Below are 21,272 nucleotides of genomic sequence, written 5' to 3'. Positions count from 1 at the left end.
ATGGCCATAAACTAAAACACATGAAGTTCCATTAACCGTGAGGAAGAACTTCTTTACATTGAGTGTGGCAGAGCACTGGAACAGGCTGCCCAGGGAGGTCATGGAATCTCCCTCTCTGGAGACATTCAAAACCCACCTCGTATTCCTGTGTAACCTGCTCTAGGTGACCCTGCCTTGGCAAGGAGGTTGGTCTAGATGACCTCCAGAGGTCCTTGCCAACCCTCACAGTTCTGTGATTCTGTGAAAACAAAACCCAGCCGAACAAACAAAAACCCCACAATGGTGATGGGTCTCTCACACATCGTAGAGAGGAATTTGAACAAGACTAGAACGCAGAAATACTAAATTGTGAACAAATGGGAAGAATATCGACATCTTAAGTGCTGCTAGAGGGGCCTGTACCTTCCTCATACAAGCAGCAGCAGCTCACAGGGTCAGCCCTTATAAGACATACCAGGAATGGCAGAAAAACGAAAACAAGGAACAAAAAATTGTTCAAGAACAATTGATTATGAGGACTGTAATAGTGATTCAGAAAGTCTCCACTTCTTTTTACACTTCATCGCTTAGGTTTTAAAGGTAAAGCATAGAGTTAATTCCCAGGGTATGGAAAGACAGGATAAGCTGGTGCTGTAATTCAAGAGTACAGCGTCGGACAAGACATTCATTTGCTAAAACAGGTGTGGGGAAAAACAAAGCTCTGAGTGCCTCCCTCCAACCCATCTAGTCAGAGGCTAATCTTTACATTTACATGAATATATAATAAAGACTCAAATTCCCTCCAACAGACAGGCACGATTCTCAGTGAAGCAAGGAGGAGCAGTGTACACTTACATGAGATTTCTGCTTTAAGCCACCTGTATTACATCCCATAATAACCACATATTAGCACTCAGCCCAGCGACAGTCATTGGACGCCGTTTTTCTGTTGTTAGAGGCAAGGCTTTTTCATTCCCAAAAGAATCATAGAATTATTTGGATTGGAAATTACCTTAAAAATCATCTAGTTTCAAGCCCCCTGCCATGGGCAGGGGCACTTTCTGCTAAACCAGGTTGCTCAGACTCCCATCCAAGCTGGCCTCGAACACTGCCAGGGATGGGGGGCTCCACAGCTTCTCAGGGCAACCTGTGCCAGTGCCTCACCGCCCTCACACTAAAGGACTTTTTTACTAGTATCTAATGTTTAATATCTAAGAAGAGGCACACTCAGGCAGGAGAGAAGCAGCTTTGACTCCAACTCCAAACAAGAAGCAGCACTAATGGTAACTAGTTGTAGCCATGAGCACCCCATATCAAAACCTCAAGTGGTCATGCTTTGTCATCTCCGCTGCTCACACAAGGCCGACCAGCACGCCGGCAGCACCCAGTCCCCGCCGCTCCGCACCACCTCCGGCTGCCCGCCCAGGGAGCGGCGCCCGGCGTGTCGGGCAGCTCCCTTGCCTCTCACGCTCTCCTCTCCAGAGAGCAGCTCTACAGTCACCTGGATCTGAAACCCACTGCTGACGCCGGCTCCCACAGCCCTTGCATCCCCACTTCCTGCTCCCGCTGCCCGGGCCTGAGCGCTCACCTACCCCTCGAGAGAAGACACACGCCGCCTCCTCATCCTCCTCCTCCTCCTGAAAACGCTCAGGGCAGTAGACATGCACAAAGGTTCACAGATCCATACACGTAGTTTTCTTCTGGAACAAAAAGACTGGGATACGGTTTAAAAAATAGGTTTAGTCCAGTTTTAAAAAACCTGACGAGGCGTGTGCTGACAGCAGGTGATAACTGCGCTCACTGAACTGGACGGGCAAATGACCAGGGCCATGAGATTCAATGGCCTCGGCACCGCTGTTATCGCCGCAGCCGCGGCACTGAGCGCTCTCCCGTTACCCGTCGACAATTCGCCTGTGCCAGGTCCCGGCCTGACCACAGTCACAGCGGAAATCGCGGCTCCCGGACATCGCCGCTTTACCTCGGCTCCCGCCCCTGGGATCCCTCTTGCCGGGATTTCCATTCGCGGAGACTACAATTCCCGGCAGCTTTTGCTCCGCAGCCCTTCCCGTGGTATGCCGCCACGGACTACGCTCCCCAGCAGGCCTTGCGCCGCTCCCCCGCGGGCGGCAGAGGCGGCGCGGACCGCGGTGCGTACTGGGACAGGGAGTCTGTGCGGTCGCGCGTCGTAGCGGCCCGCGCGGGAGGCGGCGCTCTGACCTGGCGGGTTCGCCCGGGCCGTGTCCCGCCGCTCCCGCCGCCGGCCCCGCTCGCCGGGAAGATGGCTGCCGTCCGCAGGGCCCGCAGGGACTCCCGCTGCGTGGTGCGCTTCTCCGACCGAGAACTCTGCTAAGTGCCCCCCGCGGGCAGGGAGGACACACGGACCAAGCCGGGGGGCAGAGCCCCCGGGACGGGACAGCGCCGCCCGAGCGTCGGCAGCATGGTGAGCGGGCCCGGGCGGCGGGGGCTCGGCCGCCGTGCAGGGACGGCCGGGCGGGACCGGGATAAGGGGTGTGTGCGTGGGAGCGGCCCCCTGGCCGAATTGCTGACAGGCAGCCCTGCCCTGCCCGCCTGTTCGCCCCGGGGCACGGAGTGATGCTTGTGGGAAACATGCCGTGATCCCGCCCCACCGCGGCGAGACACGGCCGCCTCCCGCAGAGGATTTTGATCAGTGGGGCTGCTTGGTTGTGGAGCGATCTAGCTCTCCGTAGGAACGCGTGAACAAAATCCCTGTGTCATTACAGAGGAGCGTGCCCTTCCTTTCCCTTTCTTCCCTCGAAAATGTGGTGGCTTAAAGTCACTCAGTAATTTAAAGGGCTCCGTGGTCTAGGGACTCGAGTTATTTGAGTTGTTGTTTAACATATCAGAAATACTCCTTGGTTCAGTATTGCTTTATTGACGGCGCCTCAATATGGATTCAAGTATCCATGATGAGAACTCAATCATTCAAAGTTAAACCATTTATATCACACAGGAGCTCTTAAAATGTCTCACCACGGTTATAAAAACTCTTATTTTTGAATACGGTGTTGCTTCTACCACATTTACAGAAAAATAGGGCGGCTTTCTCATTTTTTTATAAAACCAAGAGGAATGTTAGCTAACAGTCACTGTTTCGCTTTGCCGTGCTTGCTCCTCCCTGAGTTCTGTGTGGCTCACACGTAACACAGAGCCCTGTTCAACTGGTGACACTCAGCTTCGAACTGTTTCTGATCTTGGTTTTATTTTGCTGAAACAGATCAGGACTGTTAAAGGACGTGATGTTACAGACAGTTTAGTAAGTGGTTAACGTAATCTGAGGAAACCAGCATGCAATTATTGATTGCAAAACAAAACTCAACTGTGCAAGTAAACTAGTTCTGCATTTGGCAAATGATTTCTAAAGCTTTACAAGCAAGTCAGAATCGAATCTATTCAGCTGATTTCATTTTTTATAGGTTGCAGCCTAATTCAGATGTTTACTTTTGACATGTTGCCTTTTGGTGTCTTGACAGACTACTGCTTTTCTCAGGGAAAATAATCAAGCCAATCAGTCAGTACACACTACGATGTCTTGCTTTCAGTCAGGATGAAGTCACTTTTCCATGAGACCGCTGACTTGTATCAGGAGGAAGCCCAGCTGCACAAGGATGCACAGTCTAGATTTATCCACTAAGTAGCAGTCAGAGCACAGTGTTGTGAATTTTATAAACTATAAGTACAACACAAGTATTGTCAGAGTGGGGGCAAGGAGACAATTTTTACACTTTGTGAAGTGCTTTAGGTGTGATCTCATGAGCTATCTGCAGGTGAAGGTCCTTGCTTCACAGTACCTGTGTTTACTCATTTGTCCTAGCAAAATCGTAGGGTGTTATCAGGTCAAATAAATACTGGAAAGGTTGTTAATAGACATCAGTTTTCCAGTCCATTTCTGTGAAGTAGCAATGTGAATTAATTGCTTTACCAGTAAATTTAGAGGGGTGGCCACTTAGGCTGCTACCACTGCCAGAAGACAGACCTTTGGTATGAGAGATTACAGATCACACATGCGTAAAATATAGGGAAGGTAATGGCAAAAGTCAAAACCTCAGTTATAAGCATTTTTATGATGGTTTTTGACAGCTTTTAGACTGTGGGCCAAGTCTTCATAGTATTTTTGGTTTTAGTCGAGAGCATATTTAGGTTTTAAAGAGCATCAAATGACATTTTGGATGCAGTTGGTCCACTACTATGTCTGACTGTGACTCAGAAAGGAAGAAATAGGGCAGTTGAACAGAGAGGAGGGGATGAAAATCAAGAGTTGAACATATTAGCGATATAAAAAGTTTTTGAATGAGGTAAACTTCATCCAGCTTCCTAACCTTCTAAGTAGTTTCAATGCTTAAATCAGTTTGTACAGAATTCAGGAGTTAAAGGTTTTAATGGGCGATCCTTTATGCACAAGAAGATAGTGTGTTGATTTAGTTTAGAATTTGCTAGTTTCTGCATTTTGGAGATAAAACCAGGCTTATTCTGCCCAGACTGGAGAGCTGACTGGACATAACTCAGCTGCAAACCAGAGGCCTTGCACTATGCACAGACTTACGCCTTATTTCTGTCAGCCCAGTGCCCTAGTAGTGCGCTTACAGACACCCATTTCAGAGCCAGCTCATTCCTAGGCTGGCTCTGCTTTGCCTACAAAATATTCCCGGATGCTAATAATGTGGTAGGACTGTCTCAACTCATAGGGCATTAACTCTCTGCAATTAAATTCTGGAATCAAAGCCCATGAAATTTCCAAGTTATTTCCTCCTTGCTCAGATTTAATGCCAGTGGTGTTTTATAGTGTTCTGGCTCACCTATTTCCTCTACTGGGAAATTATAAATGTACAGAAATTAAAAATGAGAATGTAGAAATAGATGCAATATCTGTTTATCTCCAGCCAAGCAACCATGTCTATCAATTGTAAATGATAAATTATCTGAGACATCAGTGAACACACTTTTACAGATGACAAGCCAGTAAGTTTGTGGTCGTTGGGGAATCTGAAGACATAAGCAAACTCCAGGGAGGTGCTTTCCACCAAGACAAAGAGATTAAAGGTTGCCTTCCCATCATGTTTGCTAGTATTCTGTAGTTTGATCAGAACTTCCAGATGCTGTAAAAATGGTATAATTTTTCTGAATACAAGAATGCTTTGATTTCTGCACTTTGACTGTGCAGGAGGTAGAGATTTCTTTTTGAGAGCTTGGTAGAATCTCACTGACAGAATGTTGCTTGAAGTCTCTGAGCACTGTGTACAGTAGAAAGGAGTGGAAATAAAACTCTTGTATGTAGTTGTGATAATCTTAATGTCAGGTTTGCCTTCTTGTAAACTCACTTTGCATTATCTACTTGCAGAACTATAGATGTGAATTTCAGTGCAGAATAGCAGAAAAACTGGTTTTCTTCAGCTGCAGAAAGAACCTTAAACAAGTGTCTTAGTTGAGGTTTTGGGGTTTTTTTCCCCCTTACTGGCATCTTGCTGTTGTCATTGTAGTGACTTGTCACTGATGCTCAGAATTAGTTTTCCTTTGTTTTAGTGTAGACTGTAAATCTCAGTATATTTCACAATGAGAATTAATTTGCATATTTTAAAGTTTTCCTCTTAAACTAGCTGGCTTAACTTCCTATGTAGAGCCATGTTAAGTTTAGTCAAAGGTCTTACTTCAGATCTTATTTGTTTAACCTGTCTCACAGCTGTACTGTAAATAAAACCAGCTGTCAAGCTCTCATGCTAGTTTTTTGTTTCATTTTCCAATACATATTTTGCATTCGTTTTGTATTAGTTTCACATGTATATGTAAAGTATCTATTGTTATTCAAAGCATTTTGTGCTCTTGCAAATATTAAACAAATCAAAACTACTGGTTATCTTTAGAATGAGAGATAGTGATTAAATTTTAATTTGTGGAACAAAGCACATTATTGTTTAATACTGAAGCTTTTGCTCTATGCTTTGACATAGATACTGAGTGTATTTAGTCAGGTATGCCATTGTATTGAAGCATGGAAGCCTTCGAGTGATACACAACTAATCTGTGTTGGATTAACCTGTCTAAAATGCAAAACCCATCTTCATTGAGTTAATAGGGAAGTACAACTGATCTCAGTAGTTCTAAAGTTAATTTTTATCATCAAAAGGGGAGTATGCTTAATTTTTTTTTAAATGTGTGTCCATGACAGTTGTGGTTTGTGAATATGCTGTGGGGACTTGTGCAGACCCTATAATCACATTTGACTGCTCTTTACTAGGCAGAAGCTGAAGAAGATTGTCACACTGATTTGGTAAGAACTGATGACAGTGAAAGATCTGGTGAAGCAAATCTTCAGGTATGTCTCCCATGCTAGTGGGTTTTTACAAACATAGTACTGCTGTGATTTAAGCTGCATCACGTATCCTCATTTAGTCACCATACATTTGTTGATCTGACAAATACTTAATCTATCTGCCCCTCCAAAAGTGAGAAAAATTTTGCATTGTGTTTCAAGTGTCAAATTCAGTCTTCAGTTGTCTGTGTAGATGAAAAGAAAGTTTATGACAGATCTGGAATTTCTTTGAAGAACTGTAGGAATTGGACAGCAGTTTCTGTATGGATCAAATTCCAGTTTAAGTTGTCACTCTCTACTGGACCAGAAAGCTGATAAAAGCAGTGTAATAGAAAAGTGTGTTCTTTTACAAGACTAGATTTCTGTGTAATTGCTCCTCAAAAGTTGTGATGATTGCAAGAGACTTGTAAAGTGTAATTCAAAGATGCTGAAAAAAGGCATGGCGAGAATTGTAACTTGTCTTGTTTCACAGAGCATAGTCCATAATTTTTAAAAGAGAAAAGAGTAAGGTCTTATCTGTATAATATATAAATGACTGCTTTGGTTGTCAGAGAGCTTAGCATGCTTGTGTACAAAAAAACTAGGTTTCGTAAATTTTAATTTTAAGAGCTAATTGACGTCTTGCTTATGAGAATTCTGCATAAACAAGAACAAACATGATCATGTCTGGAAAGAACAGTTTTCTATGGAATCTTGGATCATAACCATAGTACTAACAACCACTTCTTGAAACACCAGTTTTTCTTCTGAGGTGAACAGTCCAGAAAAAAGCACTTTTGTTATTGAATGAGACTGAACAAGCACTTGTGCACTTTTTTTTTAAATTTACCATAAAACAATTGCTGACTCTCTGTGCCTAAATTCACGGAAGCCATCTAAGACATGGAAATGTAAAGCATAGTTTTGAAATTCTTTTTTGTGTTTGTACTTCATAATTTCTCCTTAGAAGATATACTGTCTGAATATATGATACTAGGTAGAATTAATAATGTTTTTTAGGCAGAGCTCCAGATGTTCAGAGCTCAGTGGATGTTCGAGCTTGCCCCAGGTGTGAGTTCTAGTGGGTTGGAACCTCTGCCATGCAGAGCATCGTCAAGAGGACCTGGACTAAAGTCTCTTGATGCCAGGGGAAAACAGGAGATAGCAAAAGAGGAAAAGGTACAGAAAAAGATGCATAATTTTGAGGTTTTAGTTGTCTGTATTACTGTTCCAGTATAACTATTCTAAAAGCTAATGCTGAATTAAATCTGGAGAAACAACAGAGGTTATTATCTTGTTGTCTCCATACTAAATGTCTTCATAATTCTACACTGATTTTTCTAGTCTTTATGTTTGCCTTGGTGTCACCTTTGTAATTGCTTTCTGAAAGACTGTAGGTAAAGGGCGAGTAGCAGGAATATAGATAGTTTATTGACTGGAAATTTCGGTTGTCTTGTAGCACATGAGTATGTCTTCTCTATTTATGGAATTATTTTGTTCATCTCTGTCATAGGGTACAGTAGGTAAGATGAAAAATTAATTCTAAGTCAAGTGATACTGCACTTACTGTAAATATTGTATATTACTGTTATCCTTATAAATACGTTTATGTCATATTTATACGTATTTATAAGGAATTAAATAAGTGCTCTGTGTAATTTATTGTGCAGGCAAAAGAACTTTTCCTGAAAGCAGTGGAAGAAGAACAGAATGGGGCCCTTTATGAAGGTAATATGGAAGTCTACAATGAACACCCTTATTGTAGAAAAATCTAACACCCTCTAATTTATGGGAAAATCTGCATGGTGCCAGTGAACTTAAACTACAGGCTACTAGTCATTTGAGAGCTCTGTTATTCAGAAAAGAAAACAAACATGCTATAGAAGGAACCATCATATCACAGTTCTAAGGCTGAGATAAAGCTAAAAGTGATATCAAGGAAGGAATTTCTAGCTTTCAGGCAAAATAACAGTGTTTTGAAATACTGCAGTTTAATGGAGCACTAGATTGTTTCTTCATATAGAATGCTTCTTTAGGTGACTTCTGTAACATGAAATTAGCATAATAATTAATCAAGGCAATATACTGTATTTCCTGTGCTCACAGTTCTTCATTGTTCCACTGAGAACAAAACTACTTAATCCATGGAATGCTTTGTTGTTTGGTTGTGGGGTTTTTTTGGTGCTTTTTTTTTTTTTTTTTTTTGAGGGTGCTCTTTGGGTTTGGTGGTTTTTGTTTGTTTTTTTAATTAACACATCCAACTAAATTAGCTTTTTCAAGAATTCCTGATGTGAATGTTTAAGTCTGGTAGTCTTTAAGGTTTGTCATAAATGTTTAAGGTGCTTAGCTTGCTTACCTGCACTCTTGCTATCAGCACTAGTAAAAATGGAAATTGAAAGTTTTCTTTCTCATATTTAGTTTTTAGACTCTAGAGAGTAAGAAGTCTGTCCTGACTTCCAAGTCCTGTAGGTCAGTAGTGGAGATATCAATTTTCTATTTCTTTCATGTGAGAAAGAAAGTAAAGCAGAACGTATGTGCCGTCCTGCTCATCCACCAGAGGGTTTGACCACTGTGTTTAAAGTGCAGCTGCAAAATAAGTTAAGATACAAAAATCTGAGAGGACTCTGGAAGCTCCTGAACTCAGCCACCTGCTGAATACAAAACTTCTACTCCACCATGGGAATTTTCCTTCCTTTTCAGGGGATTTCTGGTTGTTATTTCATATCTCATATTAACTGAGAGAAATATGAGTCCCCTGTAGTTAATAAAATTAGTTGTCTCAGTTTCTAATTTATTACGTGTAATTACTTTAATTACTTTAGGCTAAAATATGGTGGGTGCTTGGTATAGGATTAAATGCACAGTAAAAAGTATGTCAGAACTAAAAATCTGGTAACATACTTAGGAAATAATGTAGTAGATTGTGAAGGTTCTTTCTGAGTAAATTTAAAAAAAAAAGGTGAGGAAAGCAGTCTATTTAACCATTGTGTATATAAAATGAAAGCTGTTGCTTCATCTGCTTCAGTGCATTCCGTGTATGTTAAACATAGCAGCAGAGAAATAGTAATATCTAACAGAGTTCCATTCACAAAAGTGTTTCAGACATCTGGTTTGCATGAATATGAATTCATCTTTCTCAATTGAATTTGATTTGAGACTTAGAGAACTAAACTGAACTGTTTCTGCACATAGATCTATGTGAGACCTTAAGAGGCACGGTCCTATGCCAGACACAGATAGTACTGAGCACACGTTGGGACATCTGTTTTCAGATCAGGCTTTTATTTGCTGACCTGGCCCAGGTCACCAGAAGCCAAGCCTGCTTCTGAAATCTGCTGATACCTGATGTTTGTGAGACAGTTATGTGCTGCAGCTTGTTCTTGCTTAAGTACAGTAGAGGCCTTGTCTGCAATATTAAGTGCTAAAGTTGAGACTGATCTGTGTTTAGCTGTCTGCTGATATTTCTCATCCTCAGCAGCCAGTGATACTATTTATCAGTCACTGGCCCTGACATGAACTCAAGGAAATAGGAACACTTAACAGCCTCAAACTCAGGTTTCTCAGACTCACTAGACAAATTCTGAGCTCCACACTTATTGATGATTTATTTGAGTTTGGGTTTTAAGAGTCCAAGCTGAAGCAGAATTGCCATCTGATCTTGGTATCATGATGCAGGAATACAAAGAAACATATACATGCATACATGATTTTATTACTGGTATTAAAATAGATTTAGTATACATACAATCAATTCATTTAAATTAAGAAGGATTCACAGAGCTGACTCAGAAGAAAGATATTCTGCAGCTTAAATAACAGTTTGTTGCCACAGTGGTGTTCCTGAACCCCTTTCTCTACTCAGATTTTGTAGGATCTTTGTAGTGCAAGAGGCAGAAGTATTTTCTCTGTGTGAGAAAAGCGTGCAAAACCCAATCTGTCAGGTTTTCCTTCACATCCCATGGTTTTGTGACAAGGCTGCTTTCCTCACCTTCAGTGTGTTGAGTGGCTTGCTTCTGTGCCTTCTTTAGTTCCCAGGGGTTTCCATAGAGAAATTGATATGTTGCATCTATTGTTGAAATTTTAAAGTTGCAACAATATTTTATTCATCATTCTCACCTTTGTAGTGGTGTATATGTCTGAATGCCTGTCTGTGCTATACCAGGGACTTAAGCTACCTGCATAATTTTTCTCTTTCATTTAACTTATAGCTAGTTATGGATCTTCTGTCTAAAAACTTTATAGCTTGTTGAGAAATCTGTGCAAGTGCTGGGTAACAAGCAACATCAGGACTTGTAATGTTTTAATGTAAAATTTTCTACATAGTTGAATTTGTGGTAAATAACATAAATCTGCAAAAGCTGAAACACATCTGAGATAACTCTTTATTCTGAAAAAGTATATGAGGTTTTTAGTTTTGAAAATAGGTACTTAATGTTCCTCTCTTCTGTATTGAATTTAAACCTAACAGTTTAGACTAAATAAGCTTTCTTAGGCAAAGGCATTTTCCACCTTTTTAGTGCTTTTAGCTGAAACCATGTCTCTGAAAATAGTCTTTGCTTTGATAAGCTAGTATGGGTATCAGATATGTTTGAACATCAAACCTTTATTTTCAGCCATCAAGTTTTATCGTCTAGCCATGCAGCTTGTACCTGACATAGAGTTTAAGATCACCTATACACGGTGCCCAGATGGCGATGGAGTTGGAAAGAGGTGGTAAGTATGAAATTCTACTAATTAAGTAGGATTAGTAGCATAGGAGTACTGAAACATGGCATTTTGTTTCTGAAGGATATCAATACTCTGTAACATGCAGTTTTAAGTCTCTTAGTATGTGGAAAACTTACCTAATCTCAATTAGTAGACTGCTTCACAGAACATTAACAGATGTATTAGTCCAAGGAGGACTTTACTGTAGTTTTTGAAGATGATAACAGGCTTGTTTGGAGCTAGCTGATTTCAGGGGGAAGGATTACAAATAGTTACGTTGTTACTTAATTAAGAAAAAAAAAAGCATCAGTCACTTTGTTTTGTTTTTTGGTCATCTACAAAGTTGTAGATGGCAAAAAGAGTAATTAGTCAAAGCTTCATAGTACGAAATAAGCATCTTACTTAAACAATGGAATAATCTGTTCTTGTGCTAACACAGCCAAATGAGAGCATTTTCAGTAGAGCAATACATTTAGAAGCTCAGAGATGGCAATCTGAGTAGTCTGGTCTGTCATCATTACAGGCATCAGAACACCCCTAGCCTTAGTACAGCAGATGTGTGTGTAGTGACTTATGGCTGGTGTAACATGAGCCCCAGACATCTGTTTAAGGAGGGCCAAAACTTCTGTTACAGCCCTTGCAGCCAAACATAGACAAGCTTATGAAACAGCTTCCAAATTACTTGCTTACTCATAGCAGCCATTGGTGCTGCTGATAGCTGCATCAAGAAATCAAGAGTTTTAAAATGGAGACTGAAAAAGGAAAGCACAATCATGTCCCTGTGGTATTACTAGCTCAGTCTTGTTGCCCCAGGACAGTACAGCTCCAATGCAGCAGTTGACTTAATATAAAACAGTGCAAAATGAGCTAAGTGCTTTACTTACATCCATTATTTTCATTTCTGAATGTGTTGCTGGCATGAAATTGTTGCTGTGCATTTGTGCACTAGGAAAACTACTGGATCATGCACTATGGTAATGTAAAAATCTTGGTTTTCATAGGATTATTTTCTTACTTTATTATCACTTTCTCTACCTCATTAAGACTCTCTGACAGGAAGTTGGGTGGAAGTGGTCCTTCTGGAGGGTAGGAAGGCACTGCAGAGAGATCTGGACATGCTGGATCAATGGGCCAAGGCCAATTGTGTGAGCTGCAACAAGGCCAAGTGCTGGGTCCTGCACTTGGGTCGCAGCACCCCCACACAGAGCTACAGGCTGGGGGCAGAGTGGCTGGAAATCTGCATGTTGGAAAATGATCCTGGGATCCTGGTTGATAGTTGTCTGAACGTGAGCTAGTGTGTGCCCAGGTGGCCAAGAAGGCCAGTGGCATCCTGGCCTGTATCTGCAGCAGTGTGGCCAGCAGGACCAGGGCAGTGATTGTCCCTCTGTACTCAGCACTGGTGAGGCCACACCTCGAGTGCTGTGTCCAGGTCTGGGCCCCTCACTACAAGAAAGACATTGAGGGGCTGGAGTGGGTCCAGGGAAGAGCAGTGGGGCTGGTGAAGGGTCTGGAGCACAGATCTTACAAGGAGCAGCTGAGGGAGCTGGGGGTGTTAAGCCTGGAGAAAAGGAGGCTCAGGGGAGATCCTGCTGTTCTCTACAACCACCTGAAAGGAGGTTGTATTGAGGTAGGGGTTGCTCTCTTCTCCTAAATAACAAGGACAGGACAAGAAGAAATGACCTCAGGGTGTGCTTTAGGGTGGATATTAGGACAAATGTCTTCACAGAAAGGGTTGTCAAGCACTTTGAACAGGCTGCCCAGAGAAGAGGTTGAGTCACCGTGCCTGGAGGTATTTAAAAGATGCCTACATGTGGCACTTAGGGACATGGTTAGTGGTGGACTTGGCAGTGCTGGGTTAATGGTTGGACTTGGTGATCTTAGAGGTCTTTTCCAACCTAAATGATTCTACAAATCTGTCGATTTTTATTTAGTTTTCTAAGTGTTGCTGTACTGTTCCCAGCACTATGTGGCAGTGATGGAAAAACAACCTCAATTGGTTAAAAGCAGTATTTGTAGAGATATACTTTTGAGAGAGATTTTAGTTGTGTTGTTAGTGCTTTCTGAATTACTGTTGTAGGTGTTTCATACAGTCTTAATGAGAAAAAACAAATTACACAATCAAATTTGAAAAAACAGTTTACAGTGTGGCCTGTAGGTACTGGGACCAACCATCATACTCATCAAAATAAAGGAAGATATGTTCAGTGCAACATTTTACTGTAGTCTTAGTTATGGCAGGCCCAAACATAATTGTCTTCTCTATGATACTTCAAAACCCATTGGTAGGTCTACTAGTTGCTTGCTTATATTCTCAGCTCATTCTATTAGCTTGTTTAAAGTAGAATTGAATAGTATTAAAAAGTGACTGGAAGATTTCTTAATTGGCTTGTATACCAAGTCGGGGAAAAAAGGTGTTTTGTGGTGCGCTTAAGGGGTTTTATGTAGTTTCTGGTGATTTGGGGCAAGCAAGCAGGCAGCTATTAAAAGATCTTATTATGACATACAACTTAAATTTAGACATATTTTTTTTGTGTGGTAATGTTCTTTTATCACTTAGTAATCCTTCAAGTTTACTGATGAGTAGCACGCTTATTGTTTTCATTCTTCTATCTTGCTCTGGCTCCTGAAATTTATTATTTCTGCCTATTTACAGAATATGTACAAAAATAGTTTTCCTTCATTGTTGTTGAATAAACCCACCAAGGATCACTCTTTAGTGAATAACACAAGAGTGAAAAATAATCCTTAATTGTTTCCAATATCTTACATTATATGAGAAGGATTACAAAATACAACTTTTCATTAACGGCACTTTATTTCCTGCATATGCCATATTTTCGACAAAGTGCAAGATGAGATTTTTCTTTTCATAGGGTCAAGAAATTCTTCAGTTACTTCACTAAAAAACTCTCAAATACAAAAAAAAACCTGGGATGGGAATTTAATGAAAAAACCCCAGTTGTTACTGTCAGAGGCATTCCAGCAACATCTAAATGAACTTGATCATATTTCAGTAGTTGCTTTATTGTATGATGAAATGAGATTGCTTTAAAAACACACAGGAAACAACTCTATTGAATGAGAGTAAGGCAGTGGATTGATGCCAAGATGAGGACATCTGTTGGTATGTTCTGTCCAATATTACAGTGTTGGCATTGCCCCTTTTCTAGTGTTGAGGATAACAAAGAGGATGACAAAATGGCAGATCTCCTGACGGATTTCCAACAGCAGTTAACTCTTCAGGAATCTTCAGTCAAACTTTGTCATCCTGAAGTTGATGTCAGCCAGACCCATATCTCAGGTATGAGTTATGATACACTGTAAGAGTTGAGAGGCAGAATTTATATAGACGTTTCACTTGATGAAAACATTTGTCTCCTTATTTCAAAAGCCACCTTTGACGAAGTGCATACATGATCTCTTTATTTACTGCTATAGTTAGATACAAAGGATTAAAAATTATCAACTAGGTAAACAAATCTTGTTCTCGTACAAGATCTTGTCTTTATCACACAAGCTGTTTCCATGTAGTATTTCTGAGTAGAATTTTCAGGATTAGAGGTATACTTAAAAGTAGCAACTTCTAGGAATGACTTGCTGAAGTAAGTGTATGCCAGTTTTCCTTCCAGTTCTTTTGTTTTGGTTGCAAATAGGTATTACAATTTTTAACTGTAAGAGACAATTGTTCTGTGAACGGTATGTATCTTCACATGTCTTGATTTTATCTGATTCTGTATGAGATTTTTGCAACAAGTGTGTTTTCAGGTTTAGAAAGACTATATAACAAAGCTAGAAAGTTGAAGGTTAATGACTTTCAGTGCTTCAGTTCTGGGACAGTTATCCTGAGACTTCCTTATGAGATCTAAATTGTAGAGAATTATGATCTCTCTTAAAAACAGATACTTTTGTTCTGCATCCTTAATTATCAGTTGCATTTTGAAATCTTGGCCTGATCTCCTTTTTTCTGGTCAAGGAAAGAAAATGAAGTAAGTGAAGCAAATCAAAACATAAAGAAAATAGGGTTTAAAAAAATATTTTATTTTAATAACTGGTGCATTGTACACTTGGGAAAATGCATTTTTTTTGCCAATAAAGACGAGATGTTGCAGACAGTACTCTAAAATGATCTCAGGAGATGTGTCCTTTGAGAAGCAATGTTGGTCTCTAGATTTATATTCTGCTTTCTGGCCAGTCCTGTGTTAGAGTATCTTTTTTACCGACTTCCTTATAGCAGAATGAAAACTTTCAAAAAATCAGAATGTCTGCTTCAGAAGTTAGTAGGCTGAAAAGGATCCTTTATGGATTTCACATCTATATCTATATCTGTATCTATAGCTATAGTGACCTTTAAAGTTAATTTTTTTTTTGTTCTCTGGCATTGGGCTACAGTGTGAAAAGTAGGATTTTTTAATGGAAAGTCAAAAGCCGAACATGGAATTATAAATAACCTGTTGATTTACAGGTTACATCTAACAAGGATTTCTTTTCTCTTTTAAGCACTACCTATGGAAGTACTAATGTACATTTTCCGATGGGTGGTTTCAAGTGACTTGGATCTAAGATCATTGGAGCAATTATCCCTTGTTTGTCGAGGATTTTACATTTGTGCCAGGTATTGTAGATAATTTATCCAGAGTGAAGCTTCTCTTTGCACTGAGTATGTCTTGCTTTTCCTTCCCATGGACATTTTCATGTTAAGCTCCTCACAGTGCTAATCAGTTTTTGAATAGACTATTAAATTGTATGTGAGATAGATGACTTTACTGTAATAAAAAATCTAGCAGAAAGTATTACTTGCTCTACCCTGTTTGCAAATTACTTTCAGGTCTCCAAAATAGGGTCGGTTATGTTGTCATCCTCATACAGCCACATAGAGAAGTGCCAGTGTGCTGCAGTGTTGTGGTTCTGTACTAGGATGAAAATGACACTCTGTTCTTAAATTTCACTGGAAGAGGAAAAAGCTTTCAAACACTCCAGGATTAAGTAAATTAGTCAAGGGTTTTAAATTATGAGCTATTTCTGTTTGAGAAAGGTTCTTTTAGTTGCATCCAAACGAAGTAAGGGAGTGTTACTTTGATATATAAAAGCTAAACAGGGTTTGTAGGGAAGTTATGGGGTTTGCTTTTCTCTCATTTTCACTAGAGATCCTGAAATCTGGCATCAAGTCTGTTTGAAAATATGGGGCAGGAGCTGCAATAAACTTGTTCCATATGCATCTTGGAGGGACATGTTTTTGGAAAGGCCTCGCGTTCGATTTGATGGTAAGCAGTACTTCAGGAAATAGTTGTAACTATGTATGTAGCCATGACAGAAACAGTCAGGTGGGTTTGATGTTTATGACGTCGTTGTTGTTAGACCTAATCTGAATTTGTCCGTGCATTTGAATTTGTAGAATATCTGGAAAGAGAAGGGAAAGGTGCAAGGGATGAAAATAAAAACTTCCATGTATTTAAGTAAAAAAAGCATATCAAAAGTTTTAGATTATTGGCTTTTTCATCATAAATATTTTATGTTCTTAATTTTTGTTCATATATCTTCCTTTTCTGTAGGTGTATATGTCAGCAAGACAAAATACATACGTCAAGGAGAACAGTCTCTTGATGGTTTCTATAGAGCATGGCACCAAGTGGAATATTACAGGTAGAGCTGTAGTACAATGAGTGAGTGAAATGTTTCTCTCTCTTTAGTTCTTTAAATCCACCTCTGGCTATCACAGACAATAATCATTCTGTAAAACTGAATGGGACTGCTACAGTGTGTAAAGCAATGTGTATTTTTTGAGAATAGGTTTTAGAAATAGGATTTATTATGATAATTAGAAATGAGCTTAGAAACATGTTTCATCCTCACTTAAACCATGTCACGTGGCTAAAGCTTGAACACATACAACAGTTATTACTCATCTGCAGATTTCTTTCCCTAAACAACTTTTGCTTTACATTTCTGATAGAACACATGACAGAATTCAGCAAAGAAAATACATGTGATTGTTCAAGATTAGTCGTTTAGCTTGTGTGTAATCAGTTGTAAAACTCAAGAGGCTGGGCTTTCTCAACTTGATGTAAATGCCTTGCCATTTGTTCCTCAGCCTGTTTTTCTGCTGTTGTTCATCTTGCTGTTGCCAGCATTTATTGTTTCATTCTGTTGTCCCTTCTGAGGCTGGAAGCTGTTCATAGAAACCATTGAACCTGATGGCTATTGCTGTAGTCTCAAACATCTGCACAGTATTTCAGTCCTGTAAAAATCAGTTGGATTCCAGAACCTGAAAAAGTCCATATGACATTGCAATTCTGTACTGATACTGTAACAGATTTTGTTGCATTGGTCTCAGTGGATGCTAGGAATGGAGAAACTTGAGGTCAGTTTTGATCCCAGGGTAGCCCCCTTGCTTTAGTAGAGGTGACAAAACTTTGTAACTCTTCATAACTTCCTCTTTCAATATTCATAACTCTCTTTTGATTTCTGATCTCTTTTTTTCTGTTATGTATGAAGAAATGTGTTTTCAAATGCTATTACTAATTAAGTCCTAAACCCTTCTGGGTAACATCCTGTGATTTTAAAAGCAAACAAACAGAAAAAAAGACAGGAAAAGGATGTATTTTCTAGGTTTGCATTGTGTAATTATGTTTTTGCAGGTATTTGAGATTCTTTCCAGATGGTCAAGTTATGATGCTAACGACTCCTGAAGATCCTCAATCTATAGTTCCCCGCTTACGGACGAAAAACACAAGGTTATTGAAATAAAGTATTTGGCTCTACCGTTTTCATTTTGCTTTTACCTAGCAATTTCTATTTACTTTTGTCTCAGATTCTATATCCTGGCTTAGGAAAACAATGTTATTTATATTGTGTTATAGATGTTTATAATTCTCTCCTAAGAACTACAAAAAATTTTGATGTTTATGCAAAGATATCTTTCCTTTTAGGGTCCTGATATTGTAATTAGATTTAATTTGTGGGTTATGTGATTTGAAATTTTTAAGGCGCGTATATAGAACAGTCCTTTTAAAAATACTATTTGGTTACTGACTGCCTTCTCACACTTCCTTAACTGAAGGAAAATAAAGATTTCATTGGGTTATGTCGAAATTATTACTTCTTGATGTTTGCACATAAAAACATAGAAAACAATTTGCAACTTCAAAACAGGTTTGAGCTGTACACCAGAAATCTGTAAATATTAAGCAGTAGGCTAGGTTGAACCAACTAACCTACCTTTACTGTCCTGTTTGGGAAAATCAGAAGCAACTTCCCAAAATGTTTTCATCATTTAATATCATTGATGAGCCTTTACTGAATGGAAATAAGAAATAGTTTATATAATTATGCTATGTAGTCAGTCTTTGTTTCATTGCTGATATTTGTATTGTAAGAACATCACGCTTTTGAGACACAGAATATTTTTATGTCCTTGACAGTATCCTTCTTTTTAACCTTGCAGAACAGATGCAATCTTGCTTGGCCATTATCGCCTTTCCCAGGAAAAAGACAATCAAACCAAAGTATTTGCTGTAATAATGAAGAAGAAGGAAGAGGTAGGTAGAAAAATAGAATAGAGGAGAAATGGATTAAGGAGGGGGCTCCTAACAAGATTTTACTCAGACTGAATGTTTTAAGGGACCCAAAGATTTGCATTACACCAAAGGATTAAAAAATTAATTTAATTTTTTAAATGGTTTAAAAATAAAATATAAATAAATAACCTTGGTGATGTCTCCTATATTTGTCCCCAGATCTGTGATAAATTTTTAAGGCAAATAAGTGTCTGGTTCACATTTAAACAGTTGTTCTCCCCCTTAGGCTTTATTTCCAGGTGTGGTACTATTAGGTGCCACCACTGTTAACATGAAGGATGAATAGGTCATTTTCTAAGATCAGATTTGACTGTGTGCAGTTATGTTTAGTAAAACTAAATAAGCAGTATTTGTTAATTGAACTATGAATGATTTGATTAACTGACACATTCTTCTGATTACCAAATGCTAGTCAAGAGAAACCTGTGAAGAGTAAGAAGTGTTACAGTGAGTATGCACAGTTGGGTGGTGTCCTCCACGCTTATTTTGCTTTCTCTGAAAACTTCTTCCATCATTAACATACACATTTATGTATTTTGAAGGAACAGTAGTACTTGTTTTTAAGTATCAGAGTTTTACCAGTCTGGTCTCACAATTACTCAGGATAAATAGTTGCACTACGTGTTCTTTGTAGGTCATGAAACTTCTTATTTCTCTGTACAGAAACCAGTTGATTACCACAAATACAGGTATTTCCGTCGAGTTCCTGCTCAAGAAACAGATCACAGTTTCCATGTAGGACTACAGTTGTGCTCCAGTGGGCGCCAGAGGTTCAACAAACTTGTGTGGATACATCATTCTTGTCACATCACTTGCAGGTAAGTAAATGAAGAACAGGAACAAAGAAGGATACTAAACTGTAGAATTAAAAGTGATGTTAATTTGTCCAGTACTAAGTACAAAAAATGTAAAGAGTCTGAGACTTAGGTGGCTTTAACAAAATATCATGAAAGCTGTAACTGGTCCTAATTTGAACTTTTACATAAAGAAATCCCAAGATTTTAGTAACCTGTTCTAATGATAATAGGAGGTTTCCTAAGTAGTATAAATGCAGTATTTTAGCTTTTTAAAGGATTTATTCAGTGTGTTTGATTTTGGAACTGAATCAGGGTTGAATGACTTAATGTGGTGTTAGTGAGGGAAAGTGTATATTCATTAAGATATATCTCTTTTCCACTGTGGATGTGCAAACTAAAGATGTCTGTACTTGTCACATGAGAACTGTAATGTTTACTAACTATATAATTCAGCAGTGCAGAATTGGGCATGTGGCCAACTGTTCTGATCACTAACCAGGCAGGAGCCATGACCACTGCTCTTGCACCTGACACTCCAAATTACTGGCAAGTTGGCTTTCCAGATGTTTGATGTTGGCAGTTAGGGTAGATTTAGGCCTTGTCTTCCAGTGTTCTTAATCTTTATATTCAGTGTTTTTATAGGAACATAGCTCAGCTGTTGAGCTGTGAGAATATACAGGAAATATAAAATACAGGAAATAAACTACTGATGGTTGGGAGTATAGGTAACTTCCATAAACAGAAAAATCAGTTTTGTAAAAGCTAATGTTGTCGTACCTAATTTATGAAGAAGTGTGAATATTGCAGACATTCTTTTCATTCATGAAGTTTCTGTCTACTCAGGTCTTAGAGTTCATAATAAGAGTGGAAAGGGAAAGTGGTTCCTTAGATAGGAAAGTAGAAGTGAATTCTGTATAGTGTGATTCAGCCAGTACTCAAATGCTTTCAGAACAAGGCATTACAAAAGACACTTTATTCCAACTGTAGTTTGAGGCACACACTGTACCATGGAACGTGATTGCATTACCGAGGGACTCAAACAGCAACTTATGTCTAATTTAACTTTTACAATGCTCTTTGCAGATCGACTGGTGAGACAGCTGTTACTACTTTTGACATTGACAAAATGTACACCCCTTTGTTCTTTGCACGAGTGAAGAGTTTTACTGCATACTCAGAAAAGCCACTCTAAGAAACACCTTCTCCTCTCACAACTTTTGCATGAGTAAAATGTTGTAGCTAATTAAGCACTTAAGTTATAAATGTGTATATATTTGGAGCATTTTAAAATTATGGGAATTTTTTTGAAGGCAGTATGTTCTATTTGATTGTGAATGGCTGTGATTTTGTTTTGAGATCAAGCTTATGAGTGTTAAACACCTTTTATTTGTGATAAGAATTTGATAACAAAGTTTTGTTTTGTTGTGTTGGGGTTTTTTAAAAAATATTTTTTAATTAGTCTGGTTAAAATGTGAATCTTCATCTGCCTAGACACTGATTTGTTCAAAAGGAATCAATAGGAAAATCTCATTGTCCATGGGACAATGTGTATGGTCTCTGGTGAAGACTTGAAATATGAAAGGGAGAAAGTTGTCATCTGTTAAACTGTGTGACTTCAAAGAACTTCAAATAAATGTTTTCTTTAAATTAAACTTAATTTTGTTTGCCTTTAAGATCTGGCATTTTGTCAACATCAACCTTAAGGAAAAACAATCAAGGGCAAGCAAGCACGAAGTTTAAACTTTGACTGCAGAGGTACATCCCCACCAATGCAGTGGTGTCAGTTGCTCCTCTATGTAATTTGATCTTGGTAGAAGTTCAGTGGAGCCTGCCTTCTCCACGGGATGTGCGTGGAAGGGAGAGGGATTTGGGCAATGAGTTGTTCCCGTGTACTGTAGGATGAGTTTGCAG

At 39.2% G+C, this 21,272-nt stretch overlaps 2 protein-coding genes across 10 annotated transcripts in view; one reads left to right on the top strand and one right to left on the bottom strand.

Annotated features, from left to right (window-relative positions):
* CILK1 (ciliogenesis associated kinase 1) overlaps positions 1-2,107 on the bottom strand; it is a 26,865-nt gene extending 24,758 nt beyond the window's left edge. For 4 of the 8 annotated variants that reach the window (XM_069011435.1, XM_069011444.1, XM_069011437.1 and 1 more), the window contains exons 1-2: positions 1,958-2,107; positions 1,572-1,693 (exon numbers count right to left, since the gene is read on the bottom strand). In XM_069011435.1, coding sequence (XP_068867536.1) covers positions 1,572-1,693; positions 1,958-1,999 — 164 coding nt within the window. In that variant the 5' untranslated portion in view covers positions 2,000-2,107. Of the gene's footprint in view, positions 1-1,567 lie in introns of all 8 variants that reach the window. The other 4 variants (XM_069011439.1, XM_069011441.1, XM_069011440.1 and 1 more) reach the window with 2 other exon arrangements.
* Positions 2,108-2,234: 127 nt separating this feature from the next.
* On the top strand, positions 2,235-21,013 carry FBXO9 (F-box protein 9). 2 transcript variants are annotated; one of them, XM_069011449.1, is made up of 13 exons: positions 2,235-2,419; positions 6,230-6,307; positions 7,304-7,462; positions 7,954-8,011; positions 10,897-10,996; positions 14,161-14,291; positions 15,488-15,602; positions 16,133-16,251; positions 16,540-16,630; positions 17,626-17,721; positions 18,432-18,525; positions 19,228-19,382; positions 20,445-21,013. In XM_069011449.1, exons 1-13 carry the CDS (start codon positions 2,417-2,419, stop codon positions 20,551-20,553), a joined length of 1,308 nt encoding a protein of 435 aa, XP_068867550.1. In that variant the 5' UTR covers positions 2,235-2,416; the 3' UTR covers positions 20,554-21,013. The 2 variants fall into 2 exon arrangements, with proteins under 2 accessions (XP_068867550.1, XP_068867551.1); XM_069011450.1 differs by lacking the exon at positions 7,304-7,462.
* The last annotated feature ends 259 nt before the right edge of the window (positions 21,014-21,272 follow it).

Source organism: Aphelocoma coerulescens, chromosome 3 (assembly GCF_041296385.1).
Source record: "Aphelocoma coerulescens isolate FSJ_1873_10779 chromosome 3, UR_Acoe_1.0, whole genome shotgun sequence".
NCBI classification, from domain to species: domain Eukaryota; kingdom Metazoa; phylum Chordata; class Aves; order Passeriformes; family Corvidae; genus Aphelocoma; species Aphelocoma coerulescens.
This window is presented reverse-complemented; position numbering and strand designations above follow the sequence as displayed.

Excerpts from the sequence above, each read along its gene's own strand:
- FBXO9 (XM_069011449.1), top strand. Across the intron at positions 16,252-16,539 it reads GCCTCGCGTTCGATTTGATG|GTGTATATGTCAGCAAGACA; the intron begins GTAAGCAGTACT and ends CCTTTTCTGTAG. Across the intron at positions 18,526-19,227 it reads TAATGAAGAAGAAGGAAGAG|AAACCAGTTGATTACCACAA; the intron begins GTAGGTAGAAAA and ends TTCTCTGTACAG.